Consider the following 20369-nt stretch of genomic DNA (forward strand, 5'->3'; position numbering starts at 1 on the left):
GATAAAATACATGTGTATATGTCTCTACACACACACATACACACACACACACTCACACACTCCACATAGAGCTCAGAGTGGGCTCTTTTCACACTAGTCAGCAGTTTAGTTACTAAGGATGTGGACATGCAGGTGGAACGCAAGACAGATTTTTCCCTGTATTATTTTCATGTTTGTGTTTGATTTTTTAATAGTACTGTATTTTGAAAAGTTTCAAAGTTATATTAAAAAATGAAATGATACAGAAAACACCTATATTTCCTTTACCTGGACTTACTAACTGTAATATATTGATTTTTCTATGCATTTACCTGTATACATGTGGATACAAAATTTATTCATACGGATTCTTTTAATTTCTAATCAGTATACTATAAGAAAATTGATTTATTGATTACAGGCTTAAATCGATTTGAAATTCCAACCACTTTGTGTCTAACAACAGTTTTCCATGCTAATGGTAAATAATCTTAACAACATAAAAATGAATGTTTGTGCATAAGATTGTATTAAAGTTCACCCTATCTGACATGAATGAAATATATACCAATTTGGTAGTGAAATGATATTTTACAGGAATGATTACTCTGATTACAGCAAACTATTGTGAAAACATCAATTTCTTCTTCACTTTTGTCTGGTCATACAATCAGTGGGGAAAGTTTTGTTTTCTCTCACTCTAGGCAATTAAAACAAACCCTTCATCACCGCTCCACAGTTCAGGTCCATTTTCACACCTATGTGAAATTGCTCAGCTGTGAGTGCCCACGACTGCATTAGTAACTGGGACTTGTGCAGGTATTCCCATCTGGGTCTGCACTGTCGTCATAGGGGAGGTGGGGACACTATAAACTACAGTGTGACTTTGAACAGGAGCCTCACTTAGAGCTGAGGAGTGGCTTGGGTTAACTGATGTGCTTTTAGTTCTCTGGTCACCTGGCTTTATTCCTGAAATTTGGTATTGTTGAGGACACCTGTGGACCAGGAAAGGTAGGAAAATTGTGTGTTCAATTCTGGATGTTGAATGGTAAGCCGTTGGATTTTGTGAAGATAATATAGGGTGAAAATGCACACATTTAAGATGCCGGTTAAAACAGCATTAAACAAGCAAAGAGAACATTTTCAATTATTTAGAGTACCTGAATACATGTGTAAAAATAGTTCAGCTCAGCTCATAAAACATGCCCACACTGTGCATTTACCACCTTTGCATGTAAGGCACAGAAGTCTCTAGACACTGTTTCTGACCCACAGTCCTGAGTGTGTGTCCCTGTGAAACGGGACCGTGAGAGTTAACAGGCACCGAGATGCCACCAACCAGGTGGCAGGTACCCTTTAGAAGTGTTTTAAAATTTTTTTACTGAGTACCAACCCACGGAGTCAAAAGGGAAGCTATATATCTTGTTGCTTGGCAATAAAGCTTTAAAGAAAATTCTTCTTTGCTAAAGAAAGTTTAAATGTAATGTTTTCTGATATCATTATACTGAAAATTATGTGTTTTAAATTATCTTAGCATCTATCAGTGGTTGTTTGTGCTTAGTCAATGCTTTTCTTTTCTGTATAAATTGGAAAACAAAAGTGACCCCATGCTGAAGAGAAACGCTGTACGCATGGTTCACAGTGCTCTGACAGCATGTGCCCAAGGGCAGGCCGAGAACTGCTAAGGTGACAGGCTTCTGGGTAGCTCCTAGTGGACTGATCCTGGCTGCACGTCCTCTCCCTGACAGCCACCACGCCCCTGGCTCTGACTCCAGCAAGCCCATCTTTGCCTGTGTCCTTCACTCTCTCCCGTCCCCACTTCACCAAGTGACCACAGATCACACATGGCATGCCCGTCCTGAGGACGAACCCGATTCTGTGTGCAGGGCTCTGGAATCCTCAGGTAAGTGGGAAAGTTCATGGAGCTTCATCCCCAGCCATTATTATTAGCAACCTGTAAGTTGTGCTTCTGATCAGATGGCAAATGCCTAGGATTGAATTGTGTTTAATTTAGTCGGAAGATCCTCATAGGAAAAAATCTGGACTCTATATCATAAGCTTGAACACATTTTAAACATTCAAGTGCAAAATTTAAGGAGATTTATTATCTTTGCGAGGACAAGCTGAGTGTGTAACTGAAAGTTGGTTCATGGTTATGAAGATATTATAGACTCATGTCTCATAACCCTGAGTTTTAAAACCAGTCAAATTGTTCAGTGTGTATATAAAGAAAAACAAGTATTTAATACAAAATAAATATTTACTCTCTGAAGACACTAATTTTCTTGAAATAAAAAGTGCTTCATTTAATTTATGTTTCTATTTTGTTTTCAAAGTGTTACATATAAAAAGGTGGGGCAGCTGAAACTACATATCTCTATAGACTCATGGACAATGGAGAATTTTAGAATTGTCACAGTAGATGGTCTCTTTTTCTAATAGATATTTTTAGTTGTATTTGGACACAAATACCTTTATTTTATTTATTTATTTTATGTGGTGCTGAGGGTGGGCCCCAGTGCCTCCCATGTGCTAGGCAAGCACTCACCCTCTGAGCCACAACCCCAGCCAGTAGATGTTTCCTGTTTTAACATTTTCTTTCATTCAGTGGAATTCTTTTTTTTTTTTCAAAGCTGCATTATGATACACAAGGACTTTATGGTTATCACAGCAATGTTCTTCAGTATGTTCCACGAGATAGAGAGCTCATCATGGAGAGTGCTATGTACCTATGGTTCACTGTGGATGCTTCATGAGGAGGGAGGACTGATGTGTTAAGTAGGATCCATGATTCCTGTTTAAATCCTGCAGGGAGAAAGAGTGAGGAGGTGGTTTCATTCCATTTGTATAAATAAATCTCTGTGTATGAGTTGCATTAATTATGCATTTTACCTGAGCAAAGAAGTAATCAATCGTCTTATCAGGCAATGCAGAAAGAAGGGGGTGGGTCACAGACAGGGACTTCTGCACTTTATGTTCTAGCGGTCTTTTCTGAATTTCCAGTCAAATGTGTGTGTTAAAAAATAAAGGGGCTGGGGTTGTAGCTCAGCAGTAAAGTGCTTGCCTAGCACATGTGAAACACTGGGTTCAATCCTCAGCACCACATAAAATAAATAAATAAAATAAAGGTATCCTGTTCATCTACAACTAAAAATATTAAAAATTAATTAATTAATTAAAAAAACAAAGAAAACAAAAAACAACCAGTTTTCAAAGGGATAGAAAACCCCCACACAAGTGTGGACACGTAGACCTTCATTTAAAGTCATGTTGTAAATAGTTTTAAGAATTGCAATTATGTGAACTCTGATGAGACACATTAGTGAAACTAGAAAATTAAATAAGAATAAATAAAACTAACATGTTCTAGCATATGTAATTTAAACCACCTTATTTCCCTAAATATATTAAGCATGTGGCTAAGTATGCAAGTTTTATATTCAAAAGGTATGTGTGAACAATGTTGAGTATATATGTGTTTATATATATATGATATAATTTCCTGAATGGGGACAGACAGACACTTTCAAACAAGTCGGTTTATGTTTTCAGGGTGAGTTTAATTTTATTAAGTTATGTTTATGTTTGAGTGATGATTACTTGTAGGTGAAGAAGCATCCTTCCTTTGATCTTTTCAGAATGGGAAGAGCCTGTCAGAGCAGGGCGTGCACCACTTATCACCCCACCCTCTCTCCATCCTTTCAAGTGCTAATTCCTAGTGTCTACTGAAGTGCACACACCAAGGAACAAAGCACAGCTTCTATGTCAAGGTCTTAGTATTGAGACAAACTATAAAAATAAACACTTGGAAATAATACAAAGCAGAACAAAGCAGGTGTCAAAGGGAAGGTGGATTTCCACTGAATTCTACAATCCCCAGAACAGCGGTAACCCCTCAAATGTTTGATGGAGAAGGTAGATTTTAAATTTCTCCATCTATTCAGAAGATTTCCTCTTGGTAAGGAACCAAGGGTGAATATTTTAAGAAATATCATAAGTACTGTAAAGGACATGTGTCCAACAGGGGTTCAAATAGCTGCACCTCCTGGTCAGCAGGGCTGACAGGTCATGTCCACCACATGCCCACTGCTTCCCAGAGCTCCCCAGCCCCGGGCTCCCTGCTCTCTAGACATAACCGGGCTTGTCGGCTTCCTTCCCTCCAGGAGGGCTCTGTGCAGGGAGCAGATGGACGTGGGCAACCTCAGCACAGTGACACAGTTTGTGCTCATGGGGCTCTCCGACCTCCCCGAGGTGCGCTACCCTCTCTTCGTGGTCTTTGCCGTCATCTACCAGATCACCTTGGCAGGAAACGGGGCCATTCTCTTGGCCCTTGGAATGGATCGAAAGCTGCACACTCCCATGTATTACCTTCTGGCAAATTTGTCCCTCCTGGACATCTTCTGCTCATCGACCACCATCCCCAAGATGCTGCACAACCTCTTGAGCGGGGAGAACAGCATTTCTTTCCTTGGGTGTGCAGTGCAACTCTACTTTCTGGTGGCCCTGATGGGGACCGAAGTCTTCCTGCTGGCCGTCATGGCTTATGACCGCTACGTGGCCATATGCTTTCCTCTGCGTTATGCTCTCATCATGACCCAGGTGCGCTGTGTCCAGCTGGTGTGTGGGACCTGGGCAGCTGGGTTCCTCAACTCTCTCCTGCACACTGTGTCCACCTTCCGCCTGTCTTTTTGCAAGTCCAACCTGGTCAACCAGTACTACTGCGACATCCCACAGATTGTGGCCCTCTCCTGCTCCTCCACATACATGGCAGAGATGCTTGCCTTAGTGATAGGAGGCATCTTTGGGACCAGCGCCTTCCTGACCACCCTGGTCTCTTACGTGTACATCATCTGCACCATCCTCAGGATCCAGTCAGCAGAAGGCAAGCGCAGAGCCTTCTCCACCTGTGCGTCCCACCTCCTGGTGGTCTGCCTCTTCTATGGCACAGCCATCTTCACCTACATGCGCCGCTCCTCCAGCCAAGACTCCCTCTCCAGAGACAGACTTGTCTCTATGCTCTACGGGGTGATCACCCCGATGCTAAACCCCCTCATCTACAGCCTGAGAAACACAGAGGTCAAGGGAGCACTCATGAGGGTCCTATGTGGAGGAGCATGTTCACGGCAAGCAGAGCATTAGAACAGAGTGACTCCATGCTCTGCCCAGAGTGAAGTCATGGGAAGAATTCATAGAATAGTTGCCCCTCAACGTCTACAATGCCTGTCTGTGCACCCACATGTAACTTCAGCTGACCTATCCATTTATGTGTATCTCCATCTCAAAACTTTGCGACCCTAACATTTGGCATCCAATAGTGAATGTCTTGGAGAGGAAAGGAGGACTGTTGATCCTGGGTGGACAGGACGAAAGCTGGGCTATCCTAAGTTCACCTGGGCCCTTGCCCACCGTGCATGTACTCATACCTCAGCCTCCACCTGCTCCTGAGTCTGAATCTGTCCTAACCATCCATCTATGTGTCTTCCTTCCACCTCTTCCCCTTGGCTGCTCACCTGCTCACCCTGCCATGCTCCCTGTTATGGTTTGGATGTGAGCTGTCCACCAAAAGCTCATGTGGGAAACATGCAAGAGGGTTCAGAGGGGAAATGATTGGATTGTGAGAGCCCTAACCCCACCAGTGAATCGATCACCTGATGGGATTGAGTGGTAACTGACGCAGGTGGGTGTGGCTGGAGGACGTGGGACACTGGGGCCGTGGCTTTGGGGTATATATTTTTGTCTGGTAAGTGGAGTCTCTCTCTCTCTCTCTCTGCTTCCTGGTCATCATCTGCCACACTCTTCCACCATGTGCACCTGTGTGACTTTGTCATCATGCTTTCCCCATCCCCGAGTCTCAGCATTTTTATCGACTGTGACTAGAGAGCTGTCATTTCTGCTTCATTCTGTCCTTCTGTCATCTGTAGAAACAGGAAAGCTTTCTTTCCAGACTACTACTTATGTTAATTACACCACTTTGGGTCTGCAATTATTTATTTTTTAAAATATTTTTTTCCAATTCTGAGCATCCCAATTATGTCCCAAACAGCCTCTGCTCAGAAAAGTAAATTAGCAGCATAACTCTTATGAATGACTATGGAGGTTCCACAAAAGAGAAAAGTAGACTACTTGTTATGGTTTGGAAATAAGGTGTCTCCCTGAAGTTCTGGTGTATGATTGTGATGTGTCAACCCAAAATAAAATTTAACAATAAAAAAATGCATTGCAAAGTATCCTGTGTTCTTTGCTTGGAAGAATTAATATTGGGCGAGATCCAAGATGGCGGGCTGGAGGGAGGCAGCATTCTGTGTCGCTCCCTGACTTGGGTCTCAAGTAGTGACAATACTGCTTCTCTGCAAGCGATATTCCTGCTCTCTGGCGGGAAACATGGCCACCATGCCCATACAGGGCTCTAGGCCTCCGCATCAGCGTAGGTCTCCCAATTACTGGCCCACCAGGACTACTGGGCAACCAAGTGGGACCATCAGCACCTGCGCAGAACTCTCAGCCACTCACCTGAGCAGAAATTGCTGATACCACTCCCTCACAGGACACCTGGCAGCTTCTCACATGCAGGAATCTGGCCACCACTCCTGTGTGGATCCCCATCTACCTATGTGGGGCTGCCCCATCACCACCATCTTGGAACCCTGCAGCAGCGGAAATAGTCCCCTACACGTAGTGGCCTGCTCCCCAGAACTTCCCACAGGCTCTGAAGTCAGCCAACAGCCACACACTGCACACCACAGAGTCGTTTCTGAATTCGTCGTCCAATGCCATCACGGCTCCCCCCACATAACCTGACAGCCCACCGCTGAAAGCAGGCGCCTCCATCTTGGGTCACCTTCATCACCATCTTCAGTAGGGGCAACTCCAAGTTTGGAACTCTGGCTGGCCAGGGACCCAGTTTCTACCCAGTTTCTTCACCATTCGTAGGGTGGAGATACAAGTTAACAACAGACGACCCCACCTATTGGATGAGAAGGGAAGCAGGAAAGATACTGATCTCCATCAAACAATCCCTGTGTCTTCCTTCAAGATTTTTTCCCTCTCCCTCTCTATTCTCCCACCCTCACATCCCCAACATATGTGAAACCAAGTGTTTTGCATGAATTAGGATACCGAGGACTGGGACTTCTGACTAGCATATTACACCTGTGTTGTATACTCTTTATTTCTTTTTTCCCATCAGTTTCTACTATCTTAACATTTTTATTTTTCTTAATATGAATGTGTGTTTGTTTTATGTACTCTACTGTCTTCCCACTTACTTGTCTGCCCAAATTTATTTCCTCTCCCTTCTCCTGCTACTAACCTTCCTCTTTAGATTTCTCTTTCACACTTCCTAAGATACAACAACTCTATCTCCTCACCCCCTACCTCCTCAGCATATCATCCTACTCCTCGCCCCTGGTTCTTTGTCCACCATCAGAAACTGTAAACCCTTTTACAAATCTACTGAGTATATTGTAGATAACAATTGAATTCACCATTTCTGGACATTGTGACCAAACTGTAAGTGTCTTAATGGCAAACATCAGTTTTTAGGGTGTATATTGTTTATATTGGGATCTAATAACACTGTCCTTCACCTCAAAGGAGAGGTATCCCTACAGGAGATAAGCCTATAGGGTAACATCTAAGATCCACAGAGCTAGAAGGAAGACACACAGCAACATGAAAAGACAAGGGAAGAGAGTGCCCCAAACCAATCAAGATGCTACGTGATTTGAACCCATGGCCAGCACAGCAGAAGGAATGACAGAGAAGGAGTTCAGGAATACATAATTAAAATGTTCTGTGAATTAAAGGAAGAATTAATATTGTTAAAATTACCATATTAAAAAATCTGAAGATACAATGTAATCCCTACAAATTTCTAATGTCATTTTTATAGATATGTAATATTAAATTTTATATAAAACCACAAAAAACTCGAGTAGCCAAGGAAATTATGGGCAAAAATAACAAAACAGGAGGAATAACACAAAGCTGGTGTTAGCTTTGAGGAAAAAGTTCAATTTTTTTGTTGAGATCAATTGGAAAGTGTGGTGAGTATTGCTAAAATTTGAATTTTATGTCTTCCAATATTGCTTTAAATGTCCCCTTCCAAAGGTTAAATATTTGACATGATAGATACTTTAGCTTGATCTAATTATTCCATGTTTTATTGAAAATAATAAATGCGTTATATCTAATACTATAACTACCATGAATTATTATTATCATTAAATAATTTCAAGTATATGAATAAAAATTAATTCTAATTGAGATTCAAACACACCAGAGGTGATGAAAGAGTAAGAAGCAGACACCGGCCGCGAGGACAGAAGCTGTGACTGTGTGGCCCTTACACCAGCCCAAAACTGGAATCAAGCAAAATAACCCAGAACACAGCAATTCCCTGCAGGTAATCAGAAAAAAGGGGGGTTGACAAACAGCCTAACAGAAAGTAAAAGTAACCGTTCTAAGGACAGTAAGTGAAATATATTTAAACACACTTGTGGATAACTGAGCACTGTCAGGAAAACAGAATAAACCTTAAATAGATATGCAAAAGAGAAAGAGGAAAAGACCAAAGCAGATCACTAAAAAAGCGACAGGCAATAAATACTGAGGAGTAGAAGGATGTGGTCATTGCAGGAGAACATGGTGGAGAAAAGGACAAGTGTCCACTTTGCTTAATTACCTGGAGCAGGCCTGGGGAAACTGACCATGAGCAGACAAATGGAAGCATTGAGACCTGAGCTCTGCACGGCACCATTATAGAGGTGGGAGGAGAGGATGCCCTAGTGGTGAATACAGGACAGCAGGGCGGTCCTGTGCCCTGGACGCCACAGACTTTGAATTACTACCGGCTCTGGAGACAGTGTCTTTCTGTCCCGACAGAATGCTCCTGTCAAGAGGACGCACAGCAATTTTAAATACACATGCACCCACTACAGAAAAGGGCTGCATAGGAACATGGACAGACCTGAACACAAGAGCAGTGAAGTAAAGGTCGGTGCTCAGACTGGATCTAGAGTGTCCCCAGGGCCTGCGTGGTGAGAGTCTGGGCTGCAATGTGGACTGCTTGGGTGGTGGAGGAGGGCCAGTGGAAGCAGGGTCACCGCCCTGGACATGCCCTGGAGATGCTGGCCCTGTCCCTTCCTGCATCCCCATGCTTCCCAGATGCCAGGAGTGAGCAGATTCAACCACCTCAAGCCCCGCCATGATGTACCTCACCACAGGCCCGAAGACACAGGGACAAATGACCATTGGGGAAAGCTCCTACACCAGGAGCCAAAACAAAGCCTTTCTCTCGTTAAGCTGATTGACCTCTAGCAATTGACGGCCGAGGAAAGTCAGCTGACACGGGAGGGACTTTGCAGTAGAACCTTTCTTCCGTTCAGGAAGACCATCTGGCCATCTGGCCTGCGGAGAGCAGAGGCACCCAGGGGGAACCACAGACCATTCCACTCAGGAGCGGCAGAACCACCCTCTTCTAAAAGACCATCCCTTCTGAAAAACTGGAATAACTGTACTGGAATGTCCACAGCAGCTTGGGAGACTCTTGTCACAACTCCGGCTTGTGAGAGAAAGAGGTCCCAAGAGATCCCAATGTAAGACCTGAAGAGAGAGGGAGTGTCCTGAGGTCCAGTCCAGGAGGGTTCCCAGGCCGACGCACACATGTGGAGCCCATGCAGCACACCCCATGGTGACGGGAATCAGGCTGCTTCAGGTGGAAGCCGTGTCCGCGCAGCCGTGGCTCCCCCCCTGCAGAGCAGACAGAAGCCGTGGGGACTTGTATTTCTGTTCCTTTTGATGTTTGTGTCTGACTTGGTCCTGTTGAGTCTGAAATTAGAGTTATTGAAACAGTGAAATGGGTTAACATTTACTTGTTGCCCTCACCACATTCAGTCATTGCAAACGTTCTCTATCTATCATCCATCTGTCCTTCTGTCATCCATCTGTCTGTCTGCCATCTATCTGACTTTCAGACAAAGATTCTTCTATTGCTCAATCAATACCCAACTAGGAAATCAAGTTGGGGTCACCATTGGAACGGGGTGCACTAACACTCACGGGTCTGACCCTACACGCTCAGGTGTCGTGTGGGCGGCACACAGCTTCACAGAGGAGAAGTGGAGTGGTGCATGGACGACGTGTGGAGTTTGCCATGGAGCTGCACGTGTGTCAGTATCTGAGGATATAATCCTACTTTGGAGGGATGATTGCTATGAATACAGACACCTTGACAACAACACTCTTTGCTCTTGATGACAAGTGCATTAGCAGGAAATGTCTTGCTTTACCTCACCCGGGGCCATCATTAGAATCAAAGATGGCACTCACAGGATTTAGACTCATTTTTAAACTTTCTGAGATTGATTAGCTATGAGTTTCTGTTAGTCAGTTGGTTTCAATTTGGATCATGTGCAAGAGAAGAGTATTCCCCCTAGGGTCATTATCATTACTGTCATTTTTCCTAGGGGAAAAGGGGTGCAATATAAACCAGGCTAAATTCCTGACTGCGTCCAAATGCAAGCGATGAGTTTGTTTTTCTTTCCTGATGTGATGTGCTGTCCATATCATCTGGCCTCCTGGTTGAGTATTTTTATGGGTAATATAACCTCCTACAAAAGAATACTTAAATGTCATATTGCCTTGATATGCATATGGTAAAATAAGTCATTTTAATTGCATGAAGTTTAGGTTATATGTGGGCTATTTGTGCTTCATGATTTTCTTCTCTTGTTCTCTAGCAGGTGGAAACTTGAAATAACTCTTTGGTGAAGAGAAAAGCTTCCTGTGCGGTGTACGTGCCTTGGGCCATATGCAGAGGGGTAAGTCAAACACTGGAGGGTGGGACATCTGGGTGATTTTCCAAGGAGGTGATGCCTGCCAGCCCCCACGTGGGTTCCCATGGTGTGTGTGACCAGGCGGCCACCTAGAGCACCTATAAGGCTGCATTTCATGAGCACTCTTCTTAATCTCTAGTCCATCAACTCCTGATTCCTCACATTGACAAGGAAGGTTCTGGAACTTCTTCCTCATGACTCTTATTTTTCTAATTAGATGGCTGATTAAACCGGATTTAGTTAAGTTTAGTAGAAGGAGATTGCTACTCCAAACACAAGTTCCCTCACCACATGAGCAAATTCTACGTTCCACATGTCAAGTTAGGAAGTTTTATTGAGTTTTAAACAATCAAGTGCAAAATTTAATGAAAATGCAACAGTTTTTGGAGGATAATTGTTGGTTATGTAGCTTTGAGGAAGGACCGGAGCATGTTATCAATCTGAATGATACTCATTCCTCATAGTGTTGTGTTTTTTTTTTTTTGAAGTCAAATTTGCAAATGTAAAAAGAAAATTAGTAACTATCTAGGAAGTTAGTGTTCACTTTCTCAAGTTACTGCTCCCCGGGTTAGAAAAGTGCCTTATTTATTCACGTGAATGTACTAATATGGCCAGGCTGACAGAATCTCGTTTGGGGGTTCTTCCTGCCAAGGAGGATGTAAGCCACCTGAGAAATTAAAGCCTAGAATAATTAATGAAGAACAAAAGACAAGGTCAGAAAGACAGATTCACCAGGGGAGTCCCTGATAGGTCCAGTCCACACAGGAGCTGGAGCCAGACAGTTGGGAATGGCTCCCATGTTGACTGATGGGGCACATCAAAGGCAGGGATAAGGTTTCAGGGTGGAGTCTTGCTTCCTTATGTCTTGCAGTCGGCAGGTCACACCCATCTCAGAGGGGCTGTGTGGCTACAGCAGGTCACCCCATCTCCAGTGCTATGTGGGACCTTTGGCAGAGCTGAGGGGGAAGTTCACCTGCACCAGGCAGTCTATCCCTGTGGGGGGTGCCATGGGACATTCCAGTGCTAGACCCATCCCCTCACTGGCTGTGATGTGCAACACAATCCACACTCAGCCCATGGATGGCTCTCAACATACAAGTACATTTTAAAGATATTAATACATAAAAATGTAGACAGGAGTTTTAAACTTGGTGGAATTGAGAGCATTCCAGACCTAAGAGTTGAGTTGACAGGTGGCTTTTCCCTGAACCATTCTCTCCCTCATTACACATCCCTCCTCAGATGAAGAACAATTACTGCCAATCCATGACTTATAACAATTTTCTTCCCTAGGTTTTGATTTGAAGAGATCACTAAAAACTGTTTATTTCCAAAGAACAGTGTTAACAAACCTGGTGTTACTTGAGGAGGGAAAAATAGAACTCTTGCAATTCTTACCCAAGTCTTACAGGAAATAGAAAAGCAGACTTAAAAGCATTTCTTGCCAGGTAGGAAACGTATCCTTGTGTCTAAGTGGTAACACCCATGTTCTCTGAGAAAGAAAGCATTCCCAGCTGCCACCCGGCTAAATAGATCATATGAGGACCAGAGAAAGTAACTTTTGGATTTTATTTTCTGACCAGTTTTATCTTTGAATTTTCCATTGCATACATGTAGTGTTAGAGGGAAAAAAATCCACAGTGCTTACTTGTGGAATTGAGTGAAGCTTCCTGTAAAGAGGCGGTGACACTGGGCTTCTGTGGGCCGGGCAGGGCCACGCTGACCCGGGGGGCTGCTCTGGAAGTTGTGTGGGGATGCTCCTGCTGACTTCTTCCAGGTCTGGGTACTTCTAGTGCAATCCACTCCTTCACCTCATGTTTCCCCATATGTCTGCTGATTCTAATTCTGATTTAAGTGCACGTATCAATGATTGCACCCCTAATCAGAATGATAGTATATATGGGATATAAATACCTATAACAGGTAATATGAATGTCCAGGACCTTCTAAGGAGTCTAGTACCAAGGATAGCACCACCCAGGGCAGCACGAGGCAAGTGTCCCAGCAGAGGACAGAGCCCTGCTCAGAGCTCGCTCCACTGCAACTTCCCACAGGGTGGTGAAGGCTGGCACCAGAGTCCCCAGGTGCTCAGGCAGCGTCCTCTGGAAAAGGAACCTAGCAGGACTATTTCAAGAAATGGCAAGAGTACAGGTGTGTCCAACAGGTGTTTAAATAGCTGCACCTCCTGGTTCAAATAGCTGCACCTCCTGGTCAGCAGGGCTGACAGGTCATGTCCACCACATGCCCACTGCTTCCCAGAGCTCCCCAGCCCCGGGCTCCCTGCTCTCTAGACATAACCGGGCTTGTCGGCTTCCTTCCCTCCAGGAGGGCTCTGTGCAGGGAGCAGATGGACGTGGGCAACCTCAGCACAGTGACACAGTTTGTGCTCATGGGGCTCTCCGACCTCCCCGAGGTGCGCTACCCTCTCTTCGTGGTCTTTGCCGTCATCTACCAGATCACCTTGGCAGGAAACGGGGCCATTCTCTTGGCCCTTTGCACGGAGAGAAAGCTGCACACTCCCATGTATTACCTTCTGGCAAATTTGTCCCTCCTGGACATCTTCTGCCCATCAGCCACCGTCCCCAAAATGCTGCACAACCTCTTGAGCGGGGAGAACAGCATTTCTTTCCTCGGGTGTGCAGTGCAGCTCTATTTCCTGGTGGCCCTAGCTGGGAGTGAAGTCTTCCTGCTGGCCGTCATGGCTTATGACCGCTATGTGGCCATATGCTTTCCTCTGCGTTATGCCCTCATCATGACCAAGGTGTGCTGTGTCCAGCTGGTGTGTGGGACCTGGGCAGCTGGGTTCCTCAACTCTCTCCTGCACACTGTGTCCACCTTCCGCCTGTCTTTCTGCAAGTCCAACCTGGTCAACCAGTACTACTGCGACATCCCACAGGTTGTGGCCCTCTCCTGCTCCTCCACGTACATGGCAGAGATGCTTGTTTTAGTGATAGGAGGCATGCTGGGAATCAGCGCCTTTCTGACCACCCTGGTCTCTTACGTGTACATCATCCGCACCATCCTCAGGATCCGGTCAACAGAAGGCAAGCGCAGAGCCTTCTCCACCTGTGCATCCCACCTCCTGGTGGTCTGCCTCTTCTACGGCACAACCATCTTCACCTACATCCGCCCCTCTTCCAGCCAACATTCCCCTGCCAGAGACAGACTCATCTCTATGCTCTACGGGGTGATCACCCCGATGCTGAACCCCCTCATCTACAGCTTGAGAAACTCGGAGGTCAAGGGAGCACTCAAGAGGGTCCTGTGTGGAGGAGCACGTTCACGGCAAGCAGAGCATTAGAACAGAGTGACTCCGTGCTCTGCCCAGAGTGAACTCATGGGAAAATGGTTTTCTCTCAAGATTTGGGGTAAAGTTCGGTACACACAGAAATTCATAGACATACATGTAGGTGCACCTTTAGCTGTACGTATTTATGTATCTCATTCTTTATTAGGAATTAAAATTTGTCGTCCAAAATTAAAATTCTTTGACATTCTAACGGACCGTCTGCTAACTTGTATCCATGGCTACCTTTCCTATGCCCATCCCTAACAGAGCTAGACTATGTCATCTGTCTTATTTCCTTTTCTAATCAACATCCAACTGTCTCTCTGTAGATCTTCCATTTAAACTCCTCATTTCTGTATTTTTAGCTGAAAATGGACAAGCTGTGACCATGAACACTTAGGAGGTTCTAAGGGAAGTTATGGTGCACACACGTGTGTTAACTGAGCTGCATCCTTACACAGCCCTCTCCTCGTCGCTCTGCGCTGTCCTGTGGTGGGAGCTCTTGACACGGACTTGCGTGACGAGTTTGAAATGCACGCTGTGTTACTGGCCATGCTCATCATGCGCTGCAGCAGGTCTCGGGGACACGAATACCTGGCCTGTGTGTTGAGGCTCCGAGCCCTGAGCACTCATCTCCCACTCTCTCCCTCCCTGGTAACCCGCCCTCCTCTCTCTCCTTTCTTTGAGTTCAATTTCTTCAGGTTCCACATGTGAGTTAAGAACATAGGGTATACATATGGTAACATACGGTATACGTATTGTAACATGCGGTATTCATGTGGTAACATGCGGTATTCATGCGGTATCATATGGTATTCATATGGTATCATGTGGTATCATACGGTATTCTCTGTGCTTGGTTTATTTCATTTAGCATAAAGGTCTTCATTTCCATCCAAGTGAGGAATTTTAAAGCAGGGGAGTGCTGGGGGCAAGAGCCTTTGGCCCTGAAGCCTTGGTCCACCAGACGCAGTGTGGTGCTCTCAGGCCACCTTCCCAGGTGGCTGGGATTTGGCTTGGGTTTGCATTGATTTGTTCAAATTCCTATCCTATTTTCTAGCATGAATCCACATCTTTCCAAGAATGTAGTTCCACACCTTAGGAAAACCCTCAGGTGGAGCGTTTTTCATGCCCGGCCGGTGGGCGCTGTGACAGAAGTCACGTCTCCCCTGCACAGGGTGCTGCCGTCTGTCAGGAGGAGGAAGGCTTGTCCCCTGTGGGGTCTCAACAGTCTGCCTAAGCAGATTCCTCACCTCCTGCTGAAAACCTCTCTGCCCACCATCTTCCCCATCCCAATTTACACCGCCTCATGCTTCAGGGTGTACAGGTCAGTAGCCTTGCTACTATCTGAACCTGAGTGTCCCCTGAAGCGCCTGTGCTGACACCTAGACCCCAGCGGGATGGCATCTGGAGGGGGGGCCTCTGGGAGAAAGCAAGGACCCGAAGTTGAGCCCTCGAAAGTGGACTCAGAGGCCACATGAGGGACAGGAGACCCGCCTCAGTCTCCCAGCCATGTGTGGCTACAATGAGGTGGTGCCACCGCACCCCAGGTGGCAGACCCCACCAAGAGCCCCATGCGACCCCACAACCAGGCTCCAGGACTGGAGGAATTTGTCATGTAACCCCTCAGGCGTGGCGTCCTGTCCTCACCGTCCACAGATGCAGCGCCCTCTTCTGCAGACTCAGCCAGAAACTCAGTGCTCCCCCCCACGGCTGCAGCTTCTGGGTGCATCGTTGAGGCCGCCCCCCAACTTTACCCTTCTCCTCAGTGTGCTTCTCCGCAATGCAGCCGTGCACGTCCTGGCAAGCGTCCCCATATTCAGGACAGGACTTCCAGTGTCATCCTGTGCCAAGCCCAGGTGCTTCATGGGTGACCGACTCCCAGTCCTGAACTCAGTGTCCTGGACTCACCCCCACCTTGCCCGCGTGGCTGGACTGCCTCGGTTCTCACGCTCGTTGCCACTAGGGAAGGCTTCATGCTCACGGTCCTGGTGGCCTAGGTCCTCTCCACCATCTCCGTGGCTCGCCCCGTCCTCATGCCGCTGAGGCCTTCCTTACCAATGCCTCACCCCCACACTCCTGTGGGCGCTTGACACTGCCTCATGGACTCCATGATCCCAGCATTTATTTCCCACTTTTCCCCTAGAATATGAGGTCTCCATCTTCCAGACACACCTGCAGTGCCCAGCATTGCTGCATGCTCGAGACCCCCATGGATACTAGTCTGCTAACTAAAGAGCCATGTGTGTGGCTCTTGGCATGACTGAGGGGTCACCCAAGTCCCAGCAGTAGGCATGAGCACAGAGAGGGCTGGGAAGGGCAAGAGACACTGCTGCTGCTGTGCCTGGCCCTTCACCCAGACCAGGAACACAAAAGCCAGGCCATTGGGCCAGGCAAGGTCAGCTGACTTGAGCTGATGAGAGCAGTAGCTGTGGCTGCAAGACAGCCCCAGCAAATGCTGGGCATGACGTTCCACGCTCGTCATCACAGAGGCTCAGGAGGCTGAGGCAGGAGGGTCTCAAGGCCAGCCTCAGCAATTCCATGAGGACCTAAGCAACTCAGTGAGTCCCTGTCTCAAAGTAAAAAAAATAAGAAGGTCTGGGATGTGGCTCAGTTGTAAAGTGCCCCCTGGACTCAATCCCTAATACCAAAATACAAAAAAACAAAAACAAACAGAAACAAAGAGCACCAGCAACTGGGCATGAGGGATAATTCAGGGTCAGTGTGGCCAGCGGGCCTTAGGACTAGGAGAATGTGGGCTCCAGGACTAGGAGAGTGCTGGCCCAGGGGTGGGACGGGCTCCACTTTGTATCTGAGTGTCAACCTTGCTGCTAGCCCATGGGGACATTTCCCCTCCTGTTCTCTCTCTCCCACTTCATGGCTGCAGGGAAAGCAGGTGAGCCTCTGTCTGTCCTGAGCCAAGCTGCCTGTCCTTTCCCTTACTGCCCACCCTACTGCCCAGCTGCAGACCTGGAAATGGGCAACGGCTCGCTTGCGGATGAGGACCATCCCTGAGTACATCCTCTCACAGTTCCTGGAAAACAGCACTAGGGAGCAGCCTCGGGCAGCGTCAGCCTGTGGCCTCCCTCCTTCACCAGCAGAGCAAGAGAACTTCTGCTCCGCAAGGATCAGCACTGGACCCAGCTGGTGGTGTCTTGGGTGTGGAGTTTCTCTGGCAAGTCACACAAAGTTCTGAACTTGACTGTGGTAGAGGTGCAGGACTCCACGGCTGTGCTAGACAAGAAGCACACAGGGGGACTGCATCACAGTAAAGCCCTCGGGAACATCAGAGTGAAGAAAATGATGGTGGACCAAGCCCAGATGGGAGCAAGGAAGAGAAAGAAACAGAAAACATTTAAGTCACGAAATGAGATGACAGGAACAATTTCAAATATTCAGTAAAATCAGTAAGCAAGAATGGAGAAGTCTGAGAATCTTGATTTAAATCAAAAAATTCAAAGTTAAAAGAAAAAAATCAGGAAAAATCGGGAGGTTTGAAGGTGAATGGGACCATGCCAACCCAACACAGGCTTCAGGCTTCTTCCAGGGACGAGGCCCTGGGAGGGCACAGGAGGAAGTGATTCCATGCAGCCAAGTGGCAGATTCAACTTTGGTCCTGTTACCCGTCAGGTAATAAGGCATCTGGACCAGAGACGGGGTCTGCCCAAGTGCTTCACAGCACGCGCTGGTCCACCCCTTGCCAGCCCTGCTTCCGGCAACACAAGAGGAAGGTCAACTTCCCTGTGACCAGGGATTGGAAATAGGAGGCCACCATCCTCCCCTCCTCTCGGGAGGTGCCCCTAATTCAGCACCATGGCAGTAAAGAGACTCCCCAAGTGTCCAGGTCCCCTTCCTCCTTGAAATGCAGGTGCCTGGACCCAAATGCCTCAACCCAGAATCCACCCAGGCACACCCCTCAGCTCTGGCCTGCAGGGCAGGAGTTTCATTGTCTCTGTTCTATCATTCCTTTATTTAAATCAAGCTACACTGACTTTATTCACTTATCATGTTCACCACCTAAAACATCTGTTCCAATAAATGCACTGTAATGTGAACGGATGATTCGATCAATCCCAATGGATTCTCTGTATCCCACGTAGTTAGGTCACATCAATAGCCTCACCATGAAAATCTCCATATCAAAAGTGATTTATTTTATAAATTTTGACTCATTTTTTTCTTCCCTTTCTTTCTTTACTTCTTTTTTTTTTTTTTTAATTTTAGGTGCCCAAGTACCAAGTGGTAGAAATTTAAGTTAGATGGGGCTGCTCCTAAAAGCAAATTTCTTAAACCCCATCCACATTTCAAGACTGCTGAGTCCCAAGTCCATCTTTTAACTGCTGGGCTGCCAGGATCACCTGCACCGTATTGAAGCTACACTATTCCAATAGGTTGTTAATTCTGCATGGATCAGGGCAAGCAATTGGTCAGCCTGTGACAGTCCCGTGCACGTTAACTGAACATGGCAAATATTCACTCTTTCTAGATGTGAAAACTACGGATCACATCCCAGCAGTTTGGAATTTACCAAAGCTTGTTTCCTGTGCTAGTTAATCCAGGAAGCTCACCCATGGGTTTGTGTGACTCCATTGGGGATAAATGAGTCAATTGCTAGCAAAGCTGTTAGCTGATCACTCACCCCCTGACAGCTTGCACTATTCATTCAGCACTATATTGAGGTTTTCTGGAAGACAGATCAATGGGTCCCAGCTTCTTAGTAATTTAAGAGAAAAACCATAAAATGTTTTGTGACCTCATTTTGGAATGCAAAGGTGTCCCAAGGGCACCCCTCGGGTCTAGCCTCACCACGCCGTGCCAGCCTCTATCTCTGGGCATCATCCCAGCCTGCAGAGGATGTTTGGCTTCCAGTTTCCATCCTCTGTGGAACAAGAACTGCTCATTCCTTACTGCTGTGTGGAAAATGCTTCACCTTTTCTGTTCTGCTGAGGCTACAAAACTCACTGTTGACTTTCTTCTACATCAGCTCTGAGGGCAAGTGCGTCTGTCACACAGCTTCGAGCACTGGACAGTAGAAAGCCTGACTAAGAACACTCGTGGCTTCCTTTGCTGTGACAGCGAGCGGTTGTCCCCTCTGCCACACAACCTCTCCAGCGTGGTGGGCAACGAGGATGGCTCAGGCTCTAGCAGGTTAGAGTGGAGACACTGGCTATGTAACGTCCATGCTCAGCTCTTTAAAATCCTGGCTGTTGGGCAGCTGTTCTTTCGTAGTGACTCTGGTTTCTAAAAGCAGTTGTCCAAACTGGAAGAACTTAGTTCCTCTTATCACCCTCCAGGGGTAGGAGGTCTCTCTAGAGGCAGAGAAGACTGTACTTGGACTTTTCAGGTCCTTAACTCACTGCAGAAAAGAATTTAAGGAAGATTCAGGTCTCAGTGGCCAGGAAGAAGGCTGGGCTTGGGTTTCTTAAGGTGCACACGAGGTCGGACATGTGTGATCCCAAGGGGCTGGGCATTCTGAGCCAGGCCGTGCCTTCTCAGTCCCAGGACCCTGGTCTGGTGTGTAGGCTCTGTCTGTGTCCAGGGGTGGGGTGGTCCAGCTGGCGACTGAGCCAGGGGGTCATGGACCAATCAAATGGGAGGCCCCATGCTCAGGAGGTTGATGGTCTCATTCTCTTTGTTTTTCTTTCCACACTTTATAACTATTTATTTGTGTATTGAAATTTGACCTAAATAGTGCAGTTCCTATGCCTTATTCCTACACGCACTTAACGTCATCTGCTCAGTCTCCTTCCTCAGGACGTCTTGAGGTCTTGTTCCTGCTTTGCATCATTCCAAAAAACCTACAGGGAACTGGAAAGTCCCAAAGTTCAGTGATCCCACACACTCCAGCCAAAGAGGTGACTTCCTGGGATAGGGTTCAGTCCCCAGAGACATTTCTGCCACTTCTTGGAGATTTGTCTGCAAAACCAGAATGCAGAGTGGCCTTGATGGTGATCTTCAGCATACAGAAGAGGAATGTGAGCAGTTTTTCTTTTTTTTTTTTTCTCTTTTAAAAAAAATTGATTTAGTTTGAAGCGGTGGTTAACCCAAGGGCCTCCTCTTGTCTCTTTCCTCCCTCCTGTAACTTAATGGAGGACATTTCAGAATTCTACTTTCTTCAGCACCAAAACAGAAGCACCACAGTGAATGGAGCAGATCATGTGAATGTGTCTCAGTGAGGTCCCCTGCCGTGCGGGATTACAATGCACCAGGACAAACTAGCAACACAGAAACACTTAAAGACCAGTGAACAGAATCAAGCCTGAATG

At 46.5% G+C, this 20369-nt stretch overlaps 2 protein-coding genes across 2 annotated transcripts; both read left to right on the forward strand.

The window, feature by feature from the left end:
- Positions 1-4164: 4164 nt before the first annotated feature.
- On the forward strand, positions 4165-5118 carry LOC107160320 (olfactory receptor 5V1-like). Its single transcript, XM_015507004.1, has one exon. The coding sequence runs from the start codon at positions 4165-4167 to the stop codon at positions 5116-5118; it is 954 nt and encodes a 317-aa protein (XP_015362490.1).
- An 8043-nt stretch (positions 5119-13161) lies between these two features.
- LOC107160321 (olfactory receptor 5V1-like) lies at positions 13162-14115 on the forward strand. The gene has a single exon (XM_015507005.1). The coding sequence runs from the start codon at positions 13162-13164 to the stop codon at positions 14113-14115; it is 954 nt and encodes a 317-aa protein (XP_015362491.1).
- Positions 14116-20369: the final 6254 nt, after the last annotated feature.

This window comes from Marmota marmota, unplaced genomic scaffold (assembly GCF_001458135.2).
Source record: "Marmota marmota marmota unplaced genomic scaffold, marMar, whole genome shotgun sequence".
NCBI lineage: Eukaryota > Metazoa > Chordata > Mammalia > Rodentia > Sciuridae > Marmota > Marmota marmota.